The sequence below is a fragment of the Psittacula echo genome (genome assembly GCF_963264785.1).
Source record: "Psittacula echo genome assembly, chromosome: 7".
In the NCBI taxonomy this organism is placed as follows: Eukaryota; Metazoa; Chordata; class Aves; order Psittaciformes; family Psittacidae; genus Psittacula; species Psittacula echo.
Window position 1 is genome coordinate 65885271 of NC_137740.1, and position 17857 is coordinate 65903127.

General features: G+C 38.7%; 1 protein-coding gene across 3 annotated transcripts in view; it reads right to left on the reverse strand.

The window, feature by feature from the left end:
- The window catches only part of COL11A1 (collagen type XI alpha 1 chain), a gene marked incomplete at both ends in the record, with an annotated part of 166972 nt that overhangs the window by 132425 nt on the left and 16690 nt on the right, over positions 1-17857 (reverse strand). For all 3 annotated transcript variants that reach the window (XM_080623762.1, XM_080623763.1, XM_080623764.1), the window contains 2 exons: positions 8853-9015; positions 11444-11657. In XM_080623762.1, the coding sequence (XP_080479888.1) occupies positions 8853-9015; positions 11444-11657 (377 nt within the window). The remainder of the gene's footprint in view (positions 1-8852; positions 9016-11443; positions 11658-17857) is intronic.

Below are 17857 nucleotides of genomic sequence, written 5' to 3' on the forward strand. Positions count from 1 at the left end.
ACCCTGCCAGGTGAAAGCAACCTTTGTCCAGGGAACGGTAGGTAAGCATTACTGGAGAAGCTCTGCAGGACGCTCTCCACAGAAGCAAACATCAGAAATTATTCAAAACACTTAAGAAAAAGAAAAATAAATCATAATTTCTAAGAACATGTGATCCTAGTTGCTACAACTAGGATAGTACAGAACAATGTGACTGGACTGGAGCTGAGAACTCAAGCTGTAATTTCCTGCTGTAAAGTAGTGAGATTTCCTGGGATGATTTCATTAAGAGAAAGTTCATTGCTCTTCGTCCAGCTTGACCAAAAAAAAAAAAAAAAAGGTGAAAAATAATGCAGCAATTACTTAAATGTCTAATTTATATATTAGAGGATCAGAAAGACTTTCCACAAGCAGAGTGGTTAGTATTAGCAAAATACTATCCTTCAGATTCATATTCTGCATAAAATTAGTACCTTTTAGGTGGCTATAATAGTAATTAGATTTTAAAGATGACTACCTAAATGGTGATAAAAACCTAACAAAACTAGTGCTTGGCATTATACCAACTCAGGAGAACATCAAGATCTTTTATTTTCAAGATCTTTCATTTTCATATGATGGCTAAAGCCTAAGAATTACAGAGGTGACTCTTCAGTAACCCAGAAGAAACCCCAACCTGTGTATATGTGCCAACTTTCTCTAATTTGTGTTGTGACAGTACAACTATAGACTCCAAACAACAAAAGTCTAGACAGCCTGGACATTATTACTATAGAATTTAGAAAAACCTGCTGCAGAGTTCATTTAATCTTTGTGCAAAGATTTGAGGGATTGAAGAATTCCAGTGGCCTTTAATACAATATTCCATAACCCAGGCCATTGCATAATATAGCTACAGAAAGATATTTAGAGCCTGCCAGACTGAAGGACTGTAAAAGCAATGAACTGTAAAAACAGAATTCTGTACGGGTCAAAGTTTCCATAGAAATCAATGTCTTTTTGATTCTTTACAACCCCATAGTTATAGGAGTATATATTCTGCTTGGTTTAGAAATAGGTTGATATACCAATTAGACATTTTAACCTTGGTTTACAGACCAAAGTCAACTGCAATTCTTCGCTGAGAGATTAGATTTTATTACAATGCCTGGATATACAGCATGCGTACATAACACATACATGCACAGACAGACACAAGTGTGACCAAGGATATGTTACTTTCTTGGTAAAGGACCTGGAAATCTGTTATATTGCCATTAATCTCTGAAACTTCATTTACAGCTGTTGTTTAAAAATTAAACGTATTACACAGAATATTAAATGAAGTAATCATAAATCCTGTCTGCAAAATTCTCTGGAGCTGATGTTAACAGGCAGCATTTTTTGAGTCCAGGTTGTTCATTTTAAATGTAAATACAAACAATTTATTGAAAAGACCATTCCTTTTTTTCTTGGGAATATTGCTTGAAAATGAACTTGAACTCCAATGAATTACCAGAGATTTGCTTTCTTTTTGTCCCCCTCCCTGATTCCAAAAATAAGGAAGGGAAACAAGGAAAATAGAATTATTTAGTTTGGTTCATCAAGCATAAGTTTAGAAATACTATAAGAAAACATTACCTTTTAGTCTGACTGACACTAAACATTAAGTGGGTCACTAGCAATTACTAAAGGTGATGTATAATGAGAATCATTTTGGCTATGTCTACATTAGTTAGTGTTGCAGCTCAACAAGATAGTGAGAAACAGAGGGTACTGATGGCACATCATTCATACTACCTGTCCTTGGGGGAGTTTTACTTCAGTATACTGACTTTGCTGTACAGCAATTCTGGTGAGGCTGTAAAAGCTCTACCCATTTTGCTCCTGCTACCTTCTTGAGGGAGTATGCACACAGATGAATGGCCTTGCTGCACCTGCATACTAGCATCTTCCATGTTTACAGATATGTTGAGGGTTGGTTACTCACCTGAAAGGACTTCTAGATTAAGTCAAAGTACTATAACTCTATCTTCAGCTGCTCACTCAGGTTATTTAAAGGAATGCCATGTTGCATGGAAGTGTAGGAACTATTTTTTCATGAAAACAGGTTGATGTCTATAAATTGAAATCTAAACCCTTTATTAACAAGGATTACTGCAAGGATTTGATCTCATAAACTGTGTGCAGTTACAGCTTTCATTGGCTTCAAACAAGTCATACACATCATGTTTTTTCTTGTTACACTCATTTACAGCACAGTGCCTAAAAAAAATCATTGTATTGACATCAGGGAGTTTTGAAAGAAAAAGGTCTCTATAAGAAAATATGCATGAAGACTCTTAGTTATTAACTTATTATAAAATACTTATTATAGAAAGCTGTTGTATTGTTCACACCAATAGTATTAAATGAGGAGTGACAAATCCTTAAAGCTGGCAAACAATAAAAAGATCCCTGCTATTTACCAAACATTTGAGCTACAAACATATTTCAATTGATATAATTCAAAATTCTTTCACTAGGTGCCATGTACCAACATCTGCAGCATCTGACTATTTTTTTCCCCTTTTTTCCTTTTTGTATGCTGTTTTAAGGAAATCTCTTCTTCACAACAAGCACTTACAAACAAGCCCTTCGCACACTATGCATTTGAAAACACAGAAAAACTTAATTTAAAATGAGATATGTGAAAGTCACTCTTTCATAAACAAGCATTTACAAATTAGTCCCACTGATATCAATAGATCCACTTCAGTGAGTGAGTGTTTAGCAGTGTAAATGAAGATCTCCTAATTTGGCACGATGCCATAAAGTCTCAGATGAGAAGCAGGCTCAAAACTGAATTTCCTCAGATCATCTTTCTGAGAGCATTACTAAAGAATGTGTCTTAGCTTTAACACTAAAAAGGTAAACTAACTAAAAGGTAAACTTACTAAGGAATATTATGTGTGTTGAATACACAAAAATAGTAAAGCAGTCATTTCTCATGCTCTAAGGGCACTCATCAGGCTTTTCCTTCTTGCAGTCATTATCTACCTGCTTTCTGGACACCAAGCATGCTTAATTACTCAGAAATTATTGATCATCAAAGCAATTACGTTAAACTGATTAAAATGTATGCACTTGGAATTCCCCAGTGTATTATAACATATTGTTGTGTTAGCAATAGTCAGACAAAGGTGGGAGAACTGCTGGAAAACAGTAGTTAATATTAGGAACAGAAAAAAAAAAAAAAAAAAGAAATAGCCAAGAATTTCATTTGTATTGCTGTATTACAAAATTAAAATTAAGAGTTAGAAGCAAAGAAGCATATTTGATCCACTGTGATTTAACACTTTAAAAATAAATGTGAAATACTCCTCACACAAGCAGTATTTGTTCTGAGGCTTCTGAATGAATTTTTCACACGACTATATTAGCGCAATATGACTGAAGAAGTAATTTTTTTTTCCAAAGATACAATGAAGTTGTCAGGAGGTCAGAATAATGTCATGTTAATAATGTCTATCTCTGACTCATGCCTGTATGCAGGAATTCATAGGTGTTTAGATGTACCCTAAAGGAACAGGAACATATGTTGTAACTAATGGTTTACAGCACTGATTCTGACAGTCCTAAATTCTGCTTTCAACAGGAGTGAATTACTTTAATGACACAACTTGGTTTTGTGCAGTTGTGTCATGCTGTATTAATGAGTTCAGCACCAGAAGAAACCCTGGCACCTTCAAGTAGTAGATCGCTGAAGCCTAAGATTTCATTATAGCAAAAGAAAGTTTCATGCAGGCAAAGGCTCTGACCACACCACCCAAGTCTTGGAAGGCAGACGCAGGGACTGTGAGAATGAGGACCCTAGGCCCAATGTAGGAGAGGATCTGGTTGCAGACCATCTTAAGAACCTGAACATGCACAAGTCCATGGGGCCTGATGAAATCCATCCATGGGTCCTGAAGCAGCTGGCGAATGAAGTTGCTAAGCCACTGGCCATCATATTTGAAAAATCATGGCAGTCAGGTGAAGTTCCCAACGACTGGAAAAAGGGAAATACAACCCCCATTTTCAAGAAGGGGAAAATGGATGACCTGGGGAATTACAGACCAGTCAGCCTCACCTCTGTGCCTGGCAAAATCTTGGAGCAGATTCTCCTAGAAGGAATGCTGAGGCACATGAAAAACAAGGAGCTGGTTGGTGACAGCCAGCATGGCTTCACTAAGGGGAAATCCTGCCTGACCAATCTGGTGGCCTTCTATGATGGGGCTACGGAACTGATGGACAGGGGTAGAGCAGTTGACGTCATCTACCTGGACTTGTGCAAAGCGTTGGACACTGTCCCACACGACATCCTTGTCTCTAAATTGGAGAGACATCAATTTGATGGGTGGACCACTTGGTGGATAAAGAATTGGCTGGATGGCCGCACGCAAAGAGTTGTGCTCAATGGCTCGATGTCCGGCTGGAGACCGGTAACGGGTGGTGTCCCTGAGGGATCGGTGCTGGGACCGGTCTTGTTCAACATCTTTATCAGTGACATGGACAGTGGGATTGAGTGCGCCCTCAGCAAGTTTGCCGATGACACCAAGCTGTGTGGTTCGGTTGATACACTGGAGGGAAGGGATGCCATCCAGAGGGACCTCGACACGCTTGTGAGGTGGGCTGATGCCAACCTTATGAAGTTTAACCATGCCAAGTGCAAGGTCCTGCACCTGGGTCGGAGCAATCCCAGGCACAGCTACAGGTTGGGCAGAGAAGAGATTCAGAGCAGCCCTGCAGAGAAGGACTTGGGGGTGTTGGTTGATGAAAAAATGAACATGAGCCGGCTTCAGTGTGCGCTCGCAGCCCAGAAAGCCAACCGTATCCTGGGCTGCATCAAGAGGAGCGTGACCAGCAGGTCGAAGGAGGTGATCCTGCCCCTCTACTCTGCTCTCGTGAGACCTCACTTGGAGCATTGTGTGCAGTTCTGGTGTCCTCAACATAAAAAGGACATGGGACTGTTGGAACAAGTCCAGAGGAGGGCCACGAGGATGATCAGGGGACTGGAGCACCTCCCATATGGAGACAGGCTGAGAAAGTTGGGGCTGTTCAGCCTGGAGAAGGGAAGGTTGCGTGGATACCTCAGAGCAGCCTTCCAGTATCTGAAGGGGGCCTGCAAGGATGCTGGGGAGGAACTCTTCACTAGGGACTGTGGTGACAGGACAAGGTAATGGGTTCAAACTGAAACAGGGGAAGTTTAGATTGGATCTAAGGAAGAAATTCTTTACTGTGAGGGTGCTGAGGCACTGGAATGGGTTGCCCAGGGAAGTTCTGAATGCTCCATCCCTGGTGATGTTCAAGGCCAGGTTGGACAGAGCCTTGGGTGGCATGGTTTAGTGTGAGGTGTCCCTGCCCATGGCAGGGGGGTTGGAACTAGATGATCCTTTCCAACCCTAACTATTCTGTGATTCTATGATTATGGTTACTACACGTTCATTTTTTTCCATATTTTGAATTTCCATTCAGTTTGAGGAGCCTGAGGAGTGCTCCACAGTTCCTGTGATCAAATCACTGGCTTATTATGACTAAACCCATCATTATTACCCAAGATAAAACAGCTCAAGTGATGCATGGATACAACATTAATCCTTCTGACAGTCTGTGCTGTGAATTCCAACAGGTACTCCAATACACTTGGGTATTTTTATGTGCTTCCTACATGTAAGCTAATAAACATAATAAATGTCACATGGAAATTCTCTCACAGACAGAATAACCAATTTTATGTCAAATATTTAACATTAAATATTTAAATCTTACATCATGGCTCAATAAGTTCACTTCTGGAATTCCTTGCACATAGAATAAGACACATTGTGCTATCTGTTTCTTTAGTGCCTGTTGCAGTCTCGAGATATAGCAGGGTTCATAACACAGAAATACTACCAAGGACAGCCTTGGAACCACCAAACATCACTCCGTACCACCATGAATGAAATAAACAGAACATTTAAGACACTGTCATTTAACAGAACATTTAAGAGGACTGCCAAGCACAATGCAAATTTCAGGGAACAGCCCCCAAACTCTACCAGCAGTAACTAAAGGATGGATAAAATCTTGTGAATGAAAGAAAAAGAATGCTGTTTAGAGAGCAGAAACACATCAGACAAACTCAAAAAGAACTAGATTATGTTTGGCTTGGCTAGACTTCGAAGGACACATAGCATTAAAATCAAATATGGCATAGTACTTTGTGTAAGCTTTGAGGGACATCATGATTTCAACATGCACATTTCTAGCTAAAGATTCAAATGAGTCAGCATAAATGCAAAGGTACCCATGGTGGCTGTACAGTAAAAGACAAACCAGAAACCTATTCTAAAAGAAAAGATTGTAAGCTTCTAATTTAAGAGACTTCAGACTAAATCTAAACCCCCAGGCATTACAAGAACGTAACCAATTTCTCTGAATAAAGCAAGAGAAAAGGGGGCAATCAGTTAAGTAAGGAAACCTAATCACTGAAGGAATACAGAAATGTACAGTGATGTTACAAATGGTAGAAGTGTTGCTGGGTTTAGTGCAGAATGATTAGATTTAGCCTGTAAATGGACTTCACAGACAGCTGCACAATTTGTTATTTCTTTTCTGAGTCAAAAGCCATCTTTCTTCTTAGGGTGTCTCAGCTGGAACTGAAGCATTGACTTGCCACATCAATGTAGATTTCAGAAAAAAAAATTGACAGAGGATCACTGGCTTCTTTTTATGTTCTTCAACATATGAGAAAACCCCCCAGAGAAAAGTATTTTTATTTAAGTCATTCTAGCAAGTTCTAGCAAAGTTATATTCCTTCTAGCGATGTTATATCTTCGTGTCCCTGCCCATGGCAGGGGGGTTGGAACTAGATGATCTTAAGGTCCTTTCCAACCCTAACTATCCTATGACTCTATGTCTGTTGACTTCACAAATTGAATGTAGGGTTATTTTGAGGGTTTCTTCAATCAATCTGGTAAATCTGATTTTTAAGTATCAATTTCAACCTGTTAAGCAAGTCTTAATCCAACCTTACTGACTCTTCCAACAGTTGCTAACCAAATAATACTTGCATTCTATCACATTCTATCTCACCTCTTCTCCTCTATAGGGCTTGAAAGGGCAGAGAGAATTGTATATACAACTGAAAAATGGATGGATCCAGGAAACTATCCCTGAGGAGGAACTGCTAGAACTGGAACTATTTCGCCATAAATAGTAACTCTTTTTATGACTCAAAGTTTCATCTTTCTTTCTCAGTGGCTAATAACTTTTGTGACAGAAGAATGACATAGCAGGAAATCTGCAGAGCTTTCATTTTATTTACTCCTTAGCCTATGCTCTCTCTGTATTCATCATCCACTGTACTTACTTTCAAACAGCTCAGTACAATCATTTCAGCACCTCTGAAACTCCAGACAAGGCTTTTTATTTAGCAATTGCACTGACTAAAACAAACTAAAATGTTAATGTTTAGTTATTGCACAGTTCCTTCCAAGACAGCTTTTAAAATAGTTACAAACATTGCAAGAACAAACCAGGGCCTGTTGCCTTAGTTTCTATTAGAATCTAAAATCACTTGTAAAACACTAACAAAATCCCAGTTTATCTATTTTTTTTGAGGTTTTTGCTGAATTATTTTTACTTATGCATATGAACACTGCATGTATTTTGACAAACATACGTATTGTGGGACTTGGTTTCTGACCTATGAAAGAAATGCAAGGGAAAATTGAAAGTAATTATCCCAAGTGAAGACAAAAATCCTTGTCCCACCTGAGATAAGGCATCTATGGAATTCACCTTCAAATGGAAAATAACTTCCCTCAGATGTGCAAACTCTATTGGGGACCACAGGTAAATTAGGCTGTGAATATCACACAACATACTGGTTGATCCATTTAATCATGCCAGAAATTTCCCCATTCAAAAGGCTCGTGACCATGGATATGAAAGATAACACTGCCACAGTGTTAACACTCAGAATTCATATTTCCTCTCTTGATACCTACACTGCTTCTCAATGATATACTCTGCTTAAAGCTAGGATTACAACTCTGAACATTTATGGAGCCCAGATGTTCTATATATGAAGTAAGCTAACTACTGATCTGTATTTTCTTATTTTTCATCTTTCACTAAAATTTGACTGTTTTGACTGTTGTATAACAATATCATAAAAGAAAGTCAGTATTGCAGATTTACAGAAGCTTCATTATTAGCCTGTAAAAATAATCGTTGACATAAGGATTCTACCCAGACAGGCCTCATGATTGGCAGTCACATACTTCCTTAGAGGCATTTTACCCTTTCTATATGTACTGCTTGGCCAGTAAATGATGGAAACATATATGTCCTTATTGCCAAAGTATGTTCCAGTTACTGGAAAGAGTAGTAAGTGGGATAAACAATATAATGGATTCGTATTACACAGAAAACTTTCCAGGTCCTTCTCCCCCTCTCTCAGATACTGTTAACATGCACAAGTATCTGTAAATGTTTAAGAGAGACAGAAGTAAAACGTTTCAGTATCATACTACTCAACTTTTCCAGAATAATTCTCCTAAATATCTCAGGTACCTCAGTATTAGGCAGAAAGAAAAAAAACATGCAAAGCCCCTTCCAGATACAACAATCTAAAGGTCAGAAAAATGTGTCATATCTTCCAATAATTCAGACACTTCCCTGGTTTACTTTTCTTTTATTTCATCCTATCCTACCAGGTTCTATAAATCAAACCTTCTACATTATACCAGCTTCTGTCAAAAAAAAAAAATAAATAAATAAAAGGCGCCACACAAAAAAAACCAACCCCAAACATTCTGATTTTCATTAAACATTTCACTCAACACAAAATCACTCAACTCCATTTGCTCAGTACAGATTTTTACCTCAAAAACTTCTTCATCCAAAATCCTGGTTCCAAAGACAGTGATGCCATTGGTGTCCACAACTGTTTTGTCACTTCTTTCAAGTGGTTTTGTGGATTTTTTGTTACAGTCAACAATCATTGTAACGCCTTTTTTCTCCACACTAATAGCTACTCGATGCCACCTATTAAAAACAACCCAAACAATTCTACTGTAATTTCTGGTTTTAATAGGTCATTGTATTCTTACCAGAACAGTTTATTGCAGATCGTGCACCAATCAAGTCACAGAATTTTAATGTCTCCATTTCCTCCTTTCATACATACACAAATGAAAATAATGTTTTGTCTATTTACTGCATAACTTCTGTCACTTAGTACAAAAGAACATTACAAAAGTTCTGTCCTTAGTATAAAGGAGTTTGAGCCATAGCTCATTGTGAATATCCTGTAGAAGATGAAGTTCAAGCTTCTCTGAAGCTTTACCCAGAGAACATTTGTAAACTTAAATTAGGAGCAAATGAACTGTTTACATTTCATTAGATTGAGCATCTGACAGCAGATTTGATGTTTATGAATGTGCTTGATTGTCCAAATTACTTGAGGAATTACTTGTGCTAATATATTTAATCCAGCACCTTAGTCTTTGTTATTTACATTTTAATATTTGTTTTCTGTGATCAATCACCAAATTATTACCATGTTCTTTTGCTTATTTGAATGTATCCCATAGCTATAGACATTTTTCAAAGATGTACAACAGTTCCAACACAGGTGCTTCTCCAGATACATATACTTACAAAATCCTTGCCACTACTCCTGCAACAGTGAATGAGGCAATTTAGAACACTGACAAATTATTTTATTTTCAAGACATCTGAGAACAAAGTTTTTTACAGTTTGCCCAACTATGCTATGTCCTTTATGAGGATTTATTATCATGACAAACCACATTAATTTAGTGAGCTTCTCTACTTAAAATATCAAATAACAAGAACAGGCCACCCTGTAATCTACTAGGGAGCAAAACATGAAAGAATCTTTGATACACCAGGGCAAAAAAAGTCATCAAAGAATGTCATATTATCGTAAGACGAAGGCTGGAATCAAATTATTTCAGTTGGCATTCGTGGCACTAAGATTGTTTACATCAGAGAGACAGCTTAGATCACTGTTTTAAAGAGCTTCTGTATATCAAAAGAAACACCTTGAAGCTAATGGAATCTGACTGCTAAACAGTATCACTGAGCCAGAACTATAGTTCCGTGTTTTCTCTGGAACACAGTTAAACATTACCATTATAAAAGCAAACTGTCCATGCATCCTCAGGCATATTACTCTCTTTACACTTTTTAAATATATCTCATTTTGAGATGAAGATTGTTGTCCTAGATCACTCATAAAATAGCTGAGTCAGAGGAAAATTGTCACTCTATCTTTTGAAAGCATGTAGAAGCTGAAAGCATGAAATCACAGCTCACTGTGCACATGACTGACTCCAGTTGACTTTGAAGTTGTATAGTCTCACTGCAGGAAATTGTATCAAACCAAATTTATGTTGATTTCTTCATTTTTTATCAGTTTATCAACATTTTGGGTAAAATTCTGAATTCCATGTCGAAGTGTTGTTATTTAGATGAAGCCAACAACAACAACAAAAAAGTCTGCTACTTTGTATTATCACTGCTTCTGCTACAGAAATGCATCAGGTTCAGGTTTCATGGCATAATTTCATTCTCTGGTAATACAAAGGCTAGAAGACAATTACTTTTTTCTCTTTTTCATCCTTTACTGCTTTATGAACATATGTTATTACAGATGAATTTCTGCCCTTCCTTCTCTACTTATCTTTTTTTCTCTTTTTATTTTGCTTTAATAACATTTCTTTCTGTGTGTCTCTGAAAACTGTGGCTGCTCTTCCTGGACTGCAGCACAATGAGTAGAAAGACTTTAAAAGAGCGAATGTTCATTTACAAGCACCAGAACGACATTCCCAGAGAATGGCTGCTTGTCTACAAAGGGAAGTTAGGTACAAAAAAATTAACAACTGCATTAATAACACAATAGGTGTTTGAGATTAATTGCCTTTACGGAAGGCACAGTATAAGTCCTTGCAGCAAAGATTAATTGTCCGTCTTATCCTTCGCTCACTTCCTTATATATAGCCATTTCAAACCATCTTATTTATCTGCTGTTTTGGTTCAGGGTAAGAGAAATTTTATGCTCTCTTGTCTTCCTCTCACCTTTAAATGGACAATTAAGCCCTTCTAGTGAGACAATTCCTTGAGTTGTTTTGAAAACAGTTTCCTTCTATACTGCACAAGAAGAATCTTCATAGGTTTAGCTTTGGTGGTTTTATCTTCTATGATCATTTCTTCACTCTTGATTTATAGAAATGGCAAATATGTATGTGATTTGGCTTTATTTGTAGATGTATACACCATCGGAAGCTGGAATTGTATTCTGCTGCAAAGGTTCTCTGATTTTGTACCACAGCAGTCCAACTAGCTGGAAACAGCATTAATGAATTATTTAAATATATCAGATAACTGTTTGTAATCACCTACACAGTGGTCTGTGGTAGTATTTTTCCTCTTAAAATCTTACACTTACTTGCCATCAGCAATGTTGACAGTCCTGAAAAGCGGATAGTCTTCTGGAGCAGGTTTTCCATTTTGGTCTTCGAATAGGAAGACAGGGGATCTACCAACTTCAACACCTACTTGCTGAATTCCTTGCTCATTGTAGACAGACAGAAGGAAGGACTGGATCCCCTTTTTAGGTTTTACTGTCATTAATACTGAAAAATCTTCTGGAAAGTCTCCCTCTGTAAATAAAGTGATATACAGTTACAAATTCAGAAACACCCCCCCCCCCGTCTTTAAAGATTTGCATTTTTCTATAAGCACAGAGGATGCCTCATGCAAACTGCTGTGGGTTTTTTAATTCTCAAAAATGAAAAACATAAAAGTTGAAAAAATACATAACTAGTTTTATTTAGTAGGAGATTTAGGCAAAATCAAAGAACATTTCATTTTCATTTATTCCCTAATGCTTTCTCTTTGGAATAGCAATTATATATCAATTGTTGTTTCAAACTTGACAACTAAACACGATTAAAAGTGGATATAGCTTTCTCATAAAGGAAGGACTGAGGTCTGTACTCAAGACTGCTCCTGTTGAATGTGGTGGTAGGTCTGCACTTCACTTGATGTGAAAGTCTATTAGGCTTAATAACCAATGAAGTGTAAGACTGAGATTCTAAAATTCAGAATACGCATTGGTGCCGTGTGGCTTCAGCTTCAGCTGCAATTTGACATGCAAGAAATAGAGGGATAAGAATCTAATCATAATGTTGGCAATTAATACAACTGTAATTCTGTGTGCATTTAAGTGAGTAAAATATTCTTAAACATTTTAATAATATAGTTTTTATAAAATAATATGCTATATTTTTGTAATTAATAAAAGTATGTAAGATTTCTACATCAAAAGCTGACTTAGGAATTACTTCTTCCAGTGGAGAAAACTGTTTCCAACACAAATCTTGTGGGAAAATTCTCAGGAATCTAAATTCTTCCGTGAAGACAAGCTATTGATGGCATTAACTCTTAATATACAGTATGAAAACAGAATACATAAAATCTTCATTGCTCTTTAAATGACATGCTACTCTTCTAAAACAGAAAATCCCTAGCCTTACACTTATTATATTGTCTGCTGCAGTGTTGGTTTATGTGCTTTCTACCATCTTTTTTAACTTTTTTGCAAAGGTTGTTGAAACACTGTAGTAATACAGCCCACTTTAGGGCTTGTTTTGACACCTTATTTTGAAGGATCAGAACTAAATAAATGGAAAGAATTTCATTTACTCTGGTGAGCCTTTGGTCAAGCTTTTTAATGACAAAAGCAAAGCTGTTAGTTTACAGGTTAAATTAAACTGTATACCTTTTATCATCTGAGTAAACAGATGACAGTAAGAGGAAAAGAAAGAGAAAAGATGACTGTCAACTAAGGCCAAAGAAATTAACTTAAAAGCACTGCCTGCACTGTTAAGCTGAAAAATATGTTGAAAATGCTTAATGCAGGTGATAGCAATTCAGCTAGTCTGGACACGTGCTCTTCAAACAGATAACATCCTATGAAAAAAAAAATGGGAACTTTCTAAGAAAGGTGACCAAAAATGATTCATGTGCCTTAGTTCAGTAGTTTCTGTTATTACTGCTGTAACTATATTCCCAAAGGTTTTATAATTACACAGTGTAGGTGTAATACACGTAAATTTCCTCCAAACATGGTTTTGATTTTAAAAGTAAAAAATGAATGACATTCTAACATGTAAAACTTTATGAATTTCTATGTGTGTATATATATAGAGAGAGAGTTCTTGGACACATATCTGGAATAGTTACCAAAGTCTTTTCAACTACTTTCAAATTTCTTGTTTATTGGTATGATTGTATTTAAACAATTACCAAAAATAACAATTGGAAGGAAAATTGCTAGAAAAATCTTTGTGTGTATACATATATATATATATGAGTAGTCATTCCTGTCATTCCTATATGCTGTTGTAAAAGATAACTAACGACACATAAACAGTACAACAAAAAACTAAGTAGTTATTTTTCCATATCATAAAAGGCCTTCCAGTCAGTGAAATCTGGGAAGCTACAAATATTATTAGATTCACTTTTAAAAGATGGTTGTATTGATGCTTTCGGGATTCAAAGCTCCCTTTGAGCTACAGTAGCTAAAAGAATACCTATACTTCCTGATGAGTTACAGGAGTTAGACGAAAGCAAGCAAAGGATGCATTACAACTTCTATTGTTTAGCTAAAATGATGTCTCACCACTTGATCTTATCTTGGCTATCTTCTTTTAGCCCTTAGTCCCTAGTATAGAGCAGTAAGAACAAGCGACATGATCACACAAGTATCTTTAAGAATAATCTCAGAAAGAAAAGAAGGCTTTCTTGTGGTGGAGAGATGATGTCTGTTCCACAAGATTCAAAAGCAAGTTAATGACCATAATCAAAAAAATTGTTTCTAGATTCTTTACTGAAGTAGAGGTTAGCATGACATTTTCCTGCATTAGCACCTCCCGTATGAAGACAGGCTGAGAAAGGTGAGGTTGTTCAGCCTGGAGAAGAGAAGGCTGCATGGAGACCTCATAGCAGCCTTCCAGTATCTGAAGGGGAGCTATAGGGATACTGGGGATGGACTATTCATCAGGGACTGTAGTGACAGGACAAGGGGCAACAGGTCAAAACTTAAACAGGGGAAGTTTAAATTGGATATAAGGAGGAAGTTCTTTACTGTGAGGGTGCTGAGGCACTGGAATGGGTTGCCCAGGGAGGCTGTGAGTGCTCCATCCCTGACGGTGTTCAAGGCCAGGTTGGATGAAGCCATGGGTGGCATGGTTTAGTGTGAGGTGTCCCTGCCCATGGCAGGGGGTTGGAACTGGATGATGTTAAGGTCCTTTCCAACCCTAACTATTCTATGATTCTGATGGCTTCTTTTTATACCACATGAGCAGCAGTTTTCATCTCCCGCAAACAGAATTGTTGCAACAGACTGGTAAAATCAAGCAAACTCATTCCAATTGTAAAGCAGAAACTGAAAGCATTTCAGAAGAGTACCTAAATTAAGGCATTCAAAGGCTATAGAAATTTAGATGCCAGCCAGCAACACGAGGTACTTACTTGTTCTGGCATTCAAGAATCATATGAAGAGTTATTACTGCAGCTGCCAGATCTCCTCTTTATTCTACAACTTGAGTCAATCCACACTCCCAGACTTCCAGCTCTAGACTCTCAGGCTTTGATTTCAGCAGAAGGTGCTTGTACTATTCTAAACTTTAAAAAATATCAGTGATTCCAAGGCAGTTTAGTCTTAAGTCCAGCTGTATTTGAATGCTTAATTTTTTAAATTTTTCGTTGCCCACTTGGCTTCAATGACACCCATTGTAAAACTCAGAATATAAAGGAGCCAACTTTAATACACTGTGCAATTTGGGCAGTCTTTCAATACCATGGATCATTTTTCCATTTTTTTAAAGAAAGAACAGCTGGTATTCTGCTAACCTTACTTAGGTAAAGTAGTAATTAATTATACACACAGGCACACTAACATCAGCAAGACACTGTAGACTGCAATGTGTCTTTCAGTGAATGATATTTTCAGCCGGACAGCTCTGTTAACTATATGCAACTGTCCTGGGTTCAGCAGTAGCAGTCATTTTTATCCTTCTCAGTAGCTGGTCCAGTGCTGTGGTTTTGACTTTCAGCCTGGGAATAGCGCTGATAACATCAATGTTTTTAGTTGTTGCTCAGTAACATTTAGTCTGACCAAGGACTTTGTGAGTCTCATGCTCTGCCAGGGAGGAGGGGAAGCCGGGAGGAAGCAGAGACAGGACACCTGACTCAAACTAGCCAAAGAGGTATTCCATACCACAGCATGTCAGGCTCACTATATAAACTGGGGGCAGTTACCCGGAAGGGTTAGATCACTGCTCGGTCAGGCTGGGTATCAGTCGGTGGGTGGTGAGCGGTTGTATTTTCTCCCCTTGTTATTCCCCTATCATTATTATTATTGGAGGTAGCAGCAGTGGTTTGTGTTATACCTTAGTTACTGGACTGCTCTTATCAACCCGTGGGAGTTACATTCTTTCGATTCTCCTCCCCATCCCTCCGGGAGTGGGGGGAGAAAGGGGGGGAGTAAGTGAACAGCTGCGTGGTTTCTGAGTGACAGGCTGCGCTTAAACCACAACAGCAACTAAGTTGAAATTGCTTTAAAATATTATAGGATCATAGAATCATAGAATAGTTAGGGTTGGAAAGGACCTTAAGATCATCTAGTTCCAACCCCCCTGCCATGGGCAGGGACACTTCACACTACGCCATGACACCCAAGGCTCTGTCCAACCTGGCTTTGAATATCACCAGGGACTGAGCGCTCACAACTTCCCTGGGCAACCCATTCCAGTGCCTCACCACCCTCACAGGAAAGAACTTCTTCCTTATATCCAATCTAAACTTTCCCTGTTTAAGTTTTAACCCACTACCCCTTGTCCTATCACCACAGTCCCTAGTGAAGAGTTCCTCTCCAGCATCCTTGCAGGCCCCCTTCAGATACTGGAAGGCTGCTATGAGGTCTCCATGCAGCCTTCTCTTCTCCAGGCTTAACAGCCCCAACTTTCTCAGCCTATCTTCATACGGGAGGTGCTCCAGCCACTGATCATCCTCGTGCACTGATCAACCTGCTCCAAGAGCTCCATATCCTTCTTATGTTGAGGACACCAGGGCTGCACACAGTGCTGCAAGTGAGGTCTCACAACAGCAAAGTAGAGGGAGATCACCTCCTTCAAGCTGCAGCTCATGCTCCTCTTGATGCAGCCCAGCACATGGGTGGCTTCTGGGCTGCGAATGCACACTGTAGATGGCTCATGTTCAGTTACTCTCCAAACAACCCCCACAAGTCCTCCTCCTCAAGCTGCTCTGAATCTCTTCTCTGCTCAACCTGTAGCTGTGCCTGGGACTGCCCCAACCCAGGTGTAGGACCTTTCACTTCACTTTGTTGAACTTTATGAAGTTGACACTAGCCAGCTTCCAAGTGTGTCAAGGTCCCTCTGGATCCTCTCCCTTCCCACCAGCATGTTGACTGCACCACACAGCTTTGTGTCATCACAAACTTACTGAGGGCACCTCAATCCCACTGTCCGTGTCACCAACAAAGATGTTGAACAAGATCAGTCCCAATATCAATCCCTGAGGGACACCACTCGTTACTGGTTTCCAACTGGACATTGAGCCATTGACAACTTTTTGTGTGCAGCCATCCAGCCAGTTCTTTATCCACCGAACGGTCCATCCATCAAATTGATGTCCCTCCAGTTGAGAGACAAGGATGTCATGCAGGACAGTGTTGAACGCTTTGCATAAGTCTAGATAGACAATGTCAACTGCTTTGCACCTATCTATCAGTTCTGTAGCCACATCATAGAAGGCCACCAGATTGGTCAGGCAGGATTTGCCTTTAGTGAAGCCATGCTGGCTGTCACCAACCACCTCGCTGTTTCCAGGAGAATCTGCTCCAAGATTTTGCCAGGCACAGAGGTAAGACTGACTGGCCTGTAGTTCCCTGGGTCTTCTATATTCCCCTTCTTGAAAATGGGGGTTATATTGCCCTTTTTCCAGGCATCGGGAACTCCACCTGACTGCCACGATTTTTCAAATATGATGGAAAGTGGCTTAGCAACTTCATTTGCCAGCTCCTTCAGGACCCACGGATGGATTTCATCAGGTCCCATGGACCTGTGCACCTGAATGGTTCCTAAGATGATCTCAAACCTGATCCTCTCCTATAGTAGGTCTAAGGTCTTCATTCTCACAGTCCCTGCATCTGTCTTCCAAAACTTGAGCAGCGTGGTCAGAGCACTTGCCAGCGAAGACTGAGGCAAAGAATTCATTGAGAAGCCCATCCTTCTCCAAATCCAGGGTAGCCAGTTTTCCTGTTTCCTTCTGGAAAGGGCCCACATTATTCCTAGTCTGTCTTTATATTACTACAAAATAATGTATGTTTCCCCCTTTTAGAAATCTGGAATGATATCTGTATGATTTCTACTTTGAAAGACAAAAAAGAAAGTATTTTTCTTCCCCAGTATCTTCTCTGTATATTTGTAGACTGATTTATTAAAATTCTACATGATTTATCAAAGCAGAAAAATTAAATGTTCCAGGATTTTGGTTTTTTAATATTCTTATTATCATTTTCCCCAACGGTCTGGGTCAAGTGATAAGTGGCAGCAAAATAACAGAAGTAACCCCTCAATATCCAAAGAATATTTTCCAAAGTGTGATTATTTAATTTTAGAGAAATTTGAGAAAAGATGGAATCACATTACCTGCTATCCACAACTAGCCTTGTTTAGTCCCCCAAATACCCAGATGCTTTTAGGTAATTCTTGACAGATGGTACTTTTGGGAATGATTTTGCAATGGCCAACCACAACGCATTTCTACCACC